This window comes from Cupressus sempervirens, chromosome 7, assembly GCF_028749045.1.
Source record: "Cupressus sempervirens isolate cs-2001-9-10 chromosome 7, ASM2874904v1, whole genome shotgun sequence".
Lineage (NCBI taxonomy): Eukaryota > Viridiplantae > Streptophyta > Pinopsida > Cupressales > Cupressaceae > Cupressus > Cupressus sempervirens.
In genome coordinates, this window is record NC_143124.1 from 279101089 (window position 1) to 279111448 (window position 10360).

At 35.0% G+C, this 10360-nt stretch overlaps 1 protein-coding gene across 1 annotated transcript in view; it reads left to right on the plus strand.

Annotated features, from left to right (window-relative positions):
* LOC149546506 (spliceosome-associated protein 130 A-like) overlaps positions 1-8600 on the plus strand; it is a 44415-nt gene extending 35815 nt beyond the window's left edge. Inside the window, exons 3-4 of the mRNA XM_089791228.1 lie at positions 7664-8155; positions 8268-8600. Coding sequence (XP_089647354.1) covers positions 7664-8155; positions 8268-8405 — 630 coding nt within the window. The 3' untranslated portion in view covers positions 8406-8600. The remainder of the gene's footprint in view (positions 1-7663; positions 8156-8267) is intronic.
* Positions 8601-10360: the final 1760 nt, after the last annotated feature.

The following is a 10360-nucleotide window of genomic DNA, read 5'->3' on the forward strand; positions in this document are numbered from 1 at the left end:
TCTGGAAGCTAGGATTGTAATTATATTCACAGGAATGGATTGGAATGACTATTGAAGGTAGATGCAAATGATAACGATTACTCATCAATCAGTTATTGACACTACACAAGGTATCAATAAGATAAAATAGAGTGGAGAAGGTGATAATCGAGTCAAGACTATTAACACAAGTGAGGACCAGTGACAATCAATAATTGAAATAAAAAGATGTCATCGATTATATAGATAAATCTGAATGAAGAGATTCATCAAGAAGAATAGGACAACAATACAAATCAGATAGAGTTAATCAATACAATAAGATCATATTGATGATAGAAATCAGATAGGAGATGATATTAAAAAGAGAATGTAAAATATTTTGACAGTCTTCATAAGGAGGAGATAAGATGAACTATGGATTATGTTTATGTATACGAGTATATAGACGAAGCACACCAAACTCATAGCAAAACAATAATGAGAAGAATGATTGTCACTCAACAATTCAATTACAACCATCAAATAGTGCAAATATAATAAATTGAGGAAATTTGGGGATATTCCGACTTCGGGACATTACAAAATACTCAATTTTAACATAGTCCACGATATGTTTTTATGCGGCATGATGATTAGTAATTATGGGGTAACTAGTAAGTTTTACTCTAGTTTTATAGCTTTAGGCAAACCAAAAGATAAGAATGGTAGGAATCTTCTTGTGTTTGATGTTATATTTCGCAGGAACCAAAATTTTGACATTTAGAATGCCAAGAGAGAAAAGAGGGAGTGGAAAGGGATAAGTCATTTGATAAATGATTCTATAGCAAAGAATACAAATCAAATGCAAGATTTCAAGATTGGTGACTATTTTTCTTATCGTTCTAGTTTAGCTATATTAATGACCCAACAATTCCAAACCCTACAGATCCATTAACCTCTGGAAACCAAATGGGTATTGGCGAAAGGGCATACAATCAATATGCTGATCATACCCAACCAATAATTCCTTGGAAACTGAAAATCCAAGATAATATATTACAAGCTAGGGCTCCCTAATGACCACTCCAACCCAAATGAACCCTATCAACACGACAGGTCCATTAATCCTAGAAAACAAACCAAAAACGTAGTTGTTGTAGCCTACCGGCTATCCAATCAACAATTTGATAAAACCCAGAAAAAATGATAAACCCAGCAACAATTCCGTTCAAACTAGATAAACCCAGAAAATATGTTTTAAGTTTAGGTCCCCTGCCTTTCGGTAAAACCCAACAGAAAACTCCCAATTTTTTATCAACAGTGCTTAGCATACAACACAATGTACACTATGTACACAAATTCATAGAAGCCTCTTGTACAAACCCCTCAATTTTTTCATGTTATGGAAATCGAAAAGAAATCGAGAAGACATCAAATCTTATGACTGGAAGAACATATCACTAGATTCAGCAGAAAGAAAGGAATACAATGGAGACCACATGCAGCGCATCTCACTTCTACAAGTAAATGTAACTCTGACGCAATAATGCTTGCTCTGAGTTCTTCTAAGCACGATGGAGACCTAGGTTATGAACGCAAAAATCTTTGACGATGGCCAAACTCACTCCTTCGCGCGATAATGCCAAAATAAAATGAGTGCCAGTTTGCCAAAAATTTGAGTGCCATACTTTTTACAGACCTGAAATATTATGTTATGTAGAAAAGTAAATATGGAATAGGAATGGACATTTGCTATTCCACCTATTTGGGTGGAATGGCAAATGCCTATTTTTTGGACAAAAGTGGCTTATATATTCTTATTCTGAATTCCCATTGGACGCACCCAAACGAGGAATTGAATTTTTTTAGAATTTAGCAATGCCTATTCCACTCTAATTCCAGGCACCAAACGGGCCCTTAGCAATTGCATAACTCTTTTGTCTGTCATTTGCCTCTTTCAGTCTCTGACAGATCTGAACTACTTGTTCTTCCATCTCTAATACCATCTGTGGCCCATTAATAGTTCTATCTTCAAGTTGGTTCCTACTTACAAGAGTTCTGCATTTATGGCCATATAGGGCCTCAAAGGGTGCCATCTTGATAGTGGATTGATAAGAGTTGTTATAGGCAAATTCTACTATGGGAAGATACATTTCCCATTGGTATTGTCAATCCATACAGTACACTCTTAGGAGATGCATGTTAATATCTTGACAACTGGATCCTGATTTACTTTTTTCTGCAAGGGGACCAATAAGAAATTGGGGACATGTATCATCACCTTGCATAGAAAAAAGTATTGACTTGCTGAAGTCAGTTTTGTTTGGGCAAGTTGTGCCATAGGCTATGTTTAGCCGTTATAATTGTCTTTTCTTCTTCTACTTAAACGAACAATATTTGTAGAGCTTGATGAAAGAGGAAGAATCACATTGGAACCAAAGCTCACTCGTTTGACATCCACAAGGAAGTGAAGGATTAAAACCTTAGTTACTGATTCGGGATCCAAATCCGATTCAGGCATGCGAATCAGATCCGTAGATTCATGAAAAAATAAATCCTATAATGATATATATATATATATATATATATATATATATATATACACAAAAAGATAAGAGAAATATACAATGAGAGAGCAAAATAGAGTGCAAATTTGAGGTGAAATGAATTTAGATGTTGAATAAAAGGGTCATTTTAGGGTTAGAAGGCAAAACAAATTTTAAAAAAAGTCATTACATAAGTTGGACCCACTTAAAACCTTGGCCCACCTGTGGATCCTTGAGGATTTTTGTGGTTTCGCACTGGATCTTCGAGGATTTGTGCATGATCAGTGGATTTGTGAGCCCATGAGTCCACATGAATCCATTGCATAAAACAAGAATCCTGCCCAGATATGCCAATCCAGGCACAGATCTGAATCCGGATCGGACCTGGTCCTGCCCGGATATGCCAATCCGGGCACGGATCTGAATCCGGATCAGACCCAGATCTGAATCCGGTAACTAGGATTAGAACACACAGTGAGTATCTCATCCAGTAAAAGAATTCAGGCGTTGAGAATGTCAAATGTGAGGATGATGATTTCATTTACAAGCCTTTACATTTTATTAGCATTGAGAACGCTTCTCTGCAGGGGGGTGTGTTACACCTTTAAGCTTAGTGTATGCATAGGGTCATGGGTAAGTAGGTATGTGGCTGCCTTAATTAAGTCATATAATCATTATTATATTGCTATTCAATTATTTAGGTGGGCTTGGGTGATATCCTAGCATACTGAATTGTGTTCTCAGCTAATATCAAGCATGTGCAGAGTATTTCATTTTGTATTCCTCTTTTGTGGAACAATTTTACTATGCATTTCCTTAGTATAATCTGGTTATGATTTAGTTAATTGTATACAATACAGCCTACATGTCTAAAGTAAATTGGAAAAAATGTCTTTTCTTACAATCTTTTGCATAGTAGCTATCAATTAGCGGTAAACCGTATTTGGCCAAAAAAATGAAAACCCAAGCACAAATTAAAACCAAAGTCCTAATAGAATGTCTGCTTTCTCTTCAATTTACTAACATTGGCAATTCTGAATTACTCTCTGCATTAGGTGGCTTGGATGTGAAGCCTTCAAGCCTTCAACACTAGTTTTAGATATGGTCCAGGAATGATTTTATGCCTTATATTTGGGCTATGAATATTAATTTACGAAAATGATTGTGCCATAGAGATATTCTAGATGAGAATTGGTGTGCAAAATATGTTTATCAATGGGTCTTTGAATTAGAGTTACTCCTAAAATTACTGACTGGAAGTTCCTTATTTTCAAATGCAGTTTTAATGTATGAATTTCAGTCATAGTAAGAATGCAGATTTATATCACTGATAAAAGGAAGACATCAAATATTCTCATTTGTCATGGACACCATTAAAAGACGACATCGTTAGAATATCCATCGGCATATGTATAGAAAAGTAATCTATTAGAGAGATCTTCTTACCTGGATATTGGTGGAAAAGAGCTCCACTATAATTCAAAACAAATGGTGCAACTGCTAGAGTCCACAAAATGTGAAACAAAATAATTAGAAGATGAATCGAAATATAATGTTTATGTTGAGAAAAATATATTAAATGCAAATGCATGTAAATATACAAAGAGAAAGATGCAATCATAAATGTCATCCATGTATCTAATGAGTTAAATGTGCCTCTTTATAAGATATAAATGTAATCACTTTCTGTAATTTTTATTTTAAGACTTTGATGCTTTACACATCTTTTCACCAGAGAGTGTCGTTTTATTTAGTTGGACAGATATCCAGTTTTTATTTGAAGGGAAAGGGACACAAATGATATATCTACAAGTTGGCCATGTCCAAGAAGAGATTAAATTCTCCTCCCAGGTTTCCCGCTCCTTTCTATATGCAGCCTTGTCATTTTATATTCTTTTTCCATTTTGATACTGTTTCCAAATTTCACTCCACAAGAATGACACTTCACATTACTACGTATGGTGTATGACAGAAATACAAGTGTGGACTTTGAAAGAATAGTGGTTCACATAAACAGGTAGCAGAGTCCATGATCAGCAGTGACACACAGAATGTAGGCCAGACTTTAAAACAAACTTAAAAATATAATTGTAATATGGTGAAATGAACTGACGTACGAATAAATACATAAACAAATTATTCACTATTTTACCAAGAATTCTAATTTGGCAACTCATATATCCCTAAAATCTAAGTCACCTTTCACCCCCCTAGCCCTCCGAAGCAGGTGAACTTCAAACTAGTTCTTGGTTGTGGACTGGTGCACCTGTTGGTTCGCCCAGGGTTTGAACCCAGGCAGACTGGTTTGTCCAGGCCAAACATATGTTGAACCAGAGCAGACCCAGGCAGGCCAAGTGTGAACCAGGTACAGTTCCACTGGTAAACGTTCTATAATTTAGTGAGGAAAACAATTATTACAGAATTTGAATAAGATCTTTAACATTACAAAACAAAATACATAAACTCAAATGTTTATTACATAAAATTAAACTAGACCTTAAGATTTCTTTTAGTGAAATTTTTATATTCAATTGCTGATAATGTCCCTGCCTGATTATTTTGGAACTCTCTATACTGATAAATCATATTTTAAACTTAAAATACTATCTTCAATAGGTGAAGGGAGTTGTGAGCTACTTTTACATTTTTAAACTATGATAACTACACACAAACGAGCTTATTACATTTTTTAACTACAAACAAATGAGAAGCAATGGGATGATGAGAGATTATATGTAGACTGTAGAATTGAACATGGGGACGTTGCTTGCAGTCATGGGACTGAAATGATGATATATATCTTCTTTAAAAGAGAAAGATCATATACAGGAAATGGTATTTGGAGGGAGACTATTCATATTCAAAGGGAGGTTGTGTGACGGAGGGAGATGTCTAATTCTTGGCAAGCTTTTGAGGTAGTGTGACTGCCAAAGCTCCTTGGTTAGTCAACTTGGAATCAACTCTCTTATTGTGGTAATCGAAGCAGTTAGAATGCTGCTCCTGCTGAATGGAGTCTCTATTCAGAGAGAATCTTGGCCATTCTTATTCATATTGGAAATGCATTATTCTTTGGGAGAAGTCTAAGGTGAAAGCTCTCATTCCACCCTCTGCGAGTAGACATGGTGGAAATGCATTCTTCTCTGAGAGAAGTCTAAAGTGAACGTCATTGTTCCACCCTCTGCAAGTAGGAATGGTGGAAATGCATTCTTCTTTGTGTGAAGTCTAGGATGAAAGCGCTTGTTCCACTCTTTGAGAGTAGGTATGGACTCCATGACTTTAATCTAATGCTTTTATGGATCACCCTCTAGAAGTAGCTATGGTGAATAGTGTTATGCTGAGATAACAATATTTTATTGAGAAAATTTGTGATGAGAATTTGTTAGTGATGTTTTTGGTTGTAGCTATGTGTGCCTACCATACTAAGGCGAAAGCCCTCATTCCACCCTCTACGAGCAGACATGGTGGATATGCATTCTTTCGTGGGAGAAGCCTAAGGTGAATGCCGTCGTTCCATCCTCTACGAGTAGGAATGGTGGATGCACTCTTTGTGAGTAGGCACGATAAAATTGCATTCTTCTCTAGGAGAAGTCTAAGGTGAAAGCCCTCGTTCCATCCTCTGTGAGTAGGTATGGCGGATCCACCTTTTGCGATTCCATGACTTCAATCGTATGCTTTTATTTATCACCCTCTAGAATTAGCTATGGTGAATAGTATTATGCTGAGATAAAAATATTTTATTGAGAAAATCTGTGATGAGAATTTGTTTTTGATGTTTTTGGTTGTAGCTATGTGTGCCTGCCATATTAAAGATCTCTCTCTTGTTAAGATGGAGTGTTGAAGATTATAGTTGCGATAAAGATCTTTACCTTTGATGTTGCTGTATGTTAAAATTGAGATAATGCCTTTGCATTGTGTCAACAACTAGGGAAGAGACTTATGATGATGTTTCCTCAATATCTAAGGTTTTGGTTATGACAGCAAGTTTTTAGTTTTTCTGTGATTTTGTATTGCAGCTCAGGATATAGAAATGGACATTCAAGTATTGAGGTGGTTAATCAAATGGTGTCATAACAGTCCTATCTATAGCAGACATCTGGATACATTCATTTTAATGATTATCAACAGTTTCTATTGCATTCGGATGTTAGATATTTCATTTGTTTATGAATAGATATACAGTTCCATTAGGACTGTGTATCTTGATATGAGTTAATAACCATCTTCCTATATAAAGGTTTGGTGACAGCTTAGGACTACTTAGGACTTGATTGTTAGATAAAGTAAGTTTATAAATATATTGTGTAACAAGAACCACAGAACGACAACTCTTGTAGAAGCTCTTTGATATAACTTTTATCACATGTACTTCAAGGTTTAGCTAAATTCATATTTGAAGGAAAATGTCCTATATCATATACTGAGATTATTTCTCTTTTAAAATTTTCTCTAGAAATCCTATTTATGATCTTTTAACACTTTGTAAATTTGGTTGTTTCCTTAATATTCTTGTGCAGATAAATTTCTTATAACAATCTTGTTTTTATTCTTTGGTACATTTTAGTAAATATCTCTTCTTAAGATCTCCAGTATGATTCATGAAACTTGTTATTAGATGCTAGATAGATAATACTAAATTGAGATTCTAAAGGGTCTTTTCCTGTTGACATTACATGTTTTATCCCATAAATATCCAGATCTTATGTCATATTAAAGTGCTTATGAGATTATTTTGCAACAACAATAACACTGTTGTCTTTGAAATGTATCAAATTTCAATCTGCACCATTATGCAGAGGTCTTTCATGACTATAAGGTTTTACTTTTTGTTACCATTCAATTCATTTTAATTTTTATTTGCAAGCTTCTACTAGTGATTAATAAAAGTATCTCTATGCAGCATGAGAAAATTAAAGTGTAATTATGAAAGATTTGAAGCTTGCAGGAGACTAAGGAATATAAATATCTTGCTTGAATGACTGCTTAGAATATACTAATTAATTATATAAATTAGTATTATATGTTGTTGATAAATGTGTTCTTATTCTAAATCGTATATTAGGTTATTCTAAATGTCAAATTAAGTGACTGTAATGCAATCTTTAACATTTGTGTGTTTGTAGTAAATCTATTGATTGATTTTAATGGGATATTTGCAGTCATTTCATTACACAAAGTATCGACGAGATGAGAACCAGCTTTACATATTTGCAGATGATTGTGTTCCTCGTTGGTTAACATCTTCTTTGCACATAGACTTTGATACAATGGCGGGCGCAGATAAATTTGGAAATGTTTACCTTGTTCGTTTGCCACAAGATGTATCAGAAGAGATTGAAGATGATCCCACTGGTGGAAAAATCAAGTGGGAACAGGGTAAGCTGAATGGAGCCCCAAACAAAGTAGAAGAAATAATACAATTTCATATTGGTGATGTCGTGACGAGTTTACAGAAAGCATCTCTTATACCTGGAGGAGGTGAATGTCTAATCTATGGCACTGTGATGGGAAGCATTGGGGCACTTCTGCCATTCACCTCAAGAGAAGATGTTGATTTCTTCTCACACTTAGAGATGCACTTGAGGCAGGAACATCCCCCTTTATGTGGTCGAGATCATATGGCATATAGATCAGCATATTTTCCTGTAAAGGTAAGATTGATGTCTCTGAAATTCGAAGTGGCAAATCTACTTTTAAGCAGATTCTTGAGAATAAGTACATGCATATGTTTCTGGATACTAAGATGAGGAATTCATTGTGCAGGATGTCATTGATGGTGATCTTTGTGAGCAGTTTCCCACTCTAGCTCCAGATTTGCAGCGCAAAATTGCAGATGAGCTTGATCGAACACCTGGAGAGATATTGAAGAAATTAGAAGATATAAGAAATAAGATAATATGATTTTATGTGGCTTAACTGTAACTAATGGACAATTGAGCAGCAGAAAATCTGTTCAATTAACAGTCAACATTGTAAATTACAACAACGGAAATGAGGTTTGTTGGCATCTCATACCTTATGTTCCGAAGATTCCAATTTTACAGATTCAGTTCTCCTCCCATACAATAGCGTATTATAATTAGCACAGTTGTCTTATTTGCAGTTTTCCTTTCTTTTAGTAACATGCTTGAGCAGTAGGAAAAGGTGGTGTCATGATCCTTATCAATTGATTATTTTCTGAGGTTTTCTTTGCAATGCCAATCATTTTTGAGTGTAATGTCCCCTGTCTGGATGTACCTTAGAATTGAGGACAACTACCTATAATTCCTTGTTCTTACTATGTATCACAATCTTGATTTTACCATTGACTCCTGAATTGATAATATAGTGCCTTTGATATGTCACTGACTAATATTCATGTTCCTTACTATTTCAGACATAGTCAATCATATGCAACTTTAATGAGTTGTCTTTTATAGTAAATTCTATGCTCAATATAATTGTTGTCTCTTCTGTTATCAGGTATGACGAACGTATGTGCAGGTTGAGTTCCTCATATAGTTTCCCATTATAATATAATCATATGTTGGATATCAAATAGGTCAAGCTTCCAACTTAACCCATTTTCAATAAACTAGAATTGAATGATTCGGATTCTGGCCTGAAATTGGCAAGAACTTAATTAATGTTTCTGTGGTGCATAGTGAACTGATGTCTTATTGATTTTATTGATTCTTATCCAGCTCCTTTCTTTTTATCTCACTCCTATGCTTCTTTTTTCTCCAAGCTGTAGTAACTCACTTTTCCCTTATCTTCCTGAGCTTGCATATGTTTCATGAGCTTCGTAATCAAATATATATGAATATGCTAATTGTCGAACTTAATGTTTTGCTGCTAGATATATCCTAATTGTCCAGACAATAATAATATTCATTAGATTTCTTTTGTGATTAAGACTGGTGCTGTTTCTGATTTGTAGAATTTGAATTCTTCAAGAATTGTCTACAGCCAATTTGTATATGTCAGAGTCCAAATAGCTGATGTATTCCTCAAGGATAAGAAAATATAGTTTTTTTTTCCCTTATTGCACAGGATAGAATTAGCCTGACATTGATCTTCATTTGCTTATTTGTGTTTGCTAGTCTCCCATCTTTCCCTTCCATACTATTCACTCCTGATTATTTCCCCCATTCCCAATATCTATATACAGTGCATTGCTGATGTGGTGACTCCAACCAACGTTCAGTGCCGTCTCCTCTAGTTATATTGCTTATTCTTCAAGGATAAGAAAATATAGTTTTTTCCCCTGATTGCACAGGATAGAATTAGCGTGACGTTGATCTTCATGTGCTTATTTCTTTTTGCTACTGTCTCCCGTCTTTCCCTTCCATACTATTCACTCCTGATTATTTCTCCCATTCCCAATATCCATATATAGTGGATTGCTGATGTGGTGACTCTAACCAACGTTCATTGCCGTCTCCTCTAGTTATATTGCTTAAATGACAGTTCCCCTTAACTCTTTCCCAATCTGATGTCAATGGCATTTAAGTATCTATGCCGTCTCTATATTTTTATCGCTGAAACTTCTAAGGTATATATTAATAACGCTAGGATTCTATGTTCCTCCCTTCTGTATGTATTATCTTATAACTTTTTGAGATGACAACCATGGGTAGAATAGGATGGATTGACACTGTAGATGCAAACAATTTATTATTATGTTTTTGTCAGGAGATTGCGTTTTTGACCTCTTATCAGTGGAGGTGACTTAATTGCCACAGTTTTCTGTCTTCATAATACTCCCCAGTGGTGGTGGTTCTCATAATCCATTCCGAAATACAATGAGATCTCTCTCTAATTAGATGTACTTCTGCATCGATCTATTGTATAATCTGTGTTATATCCAAAACGGT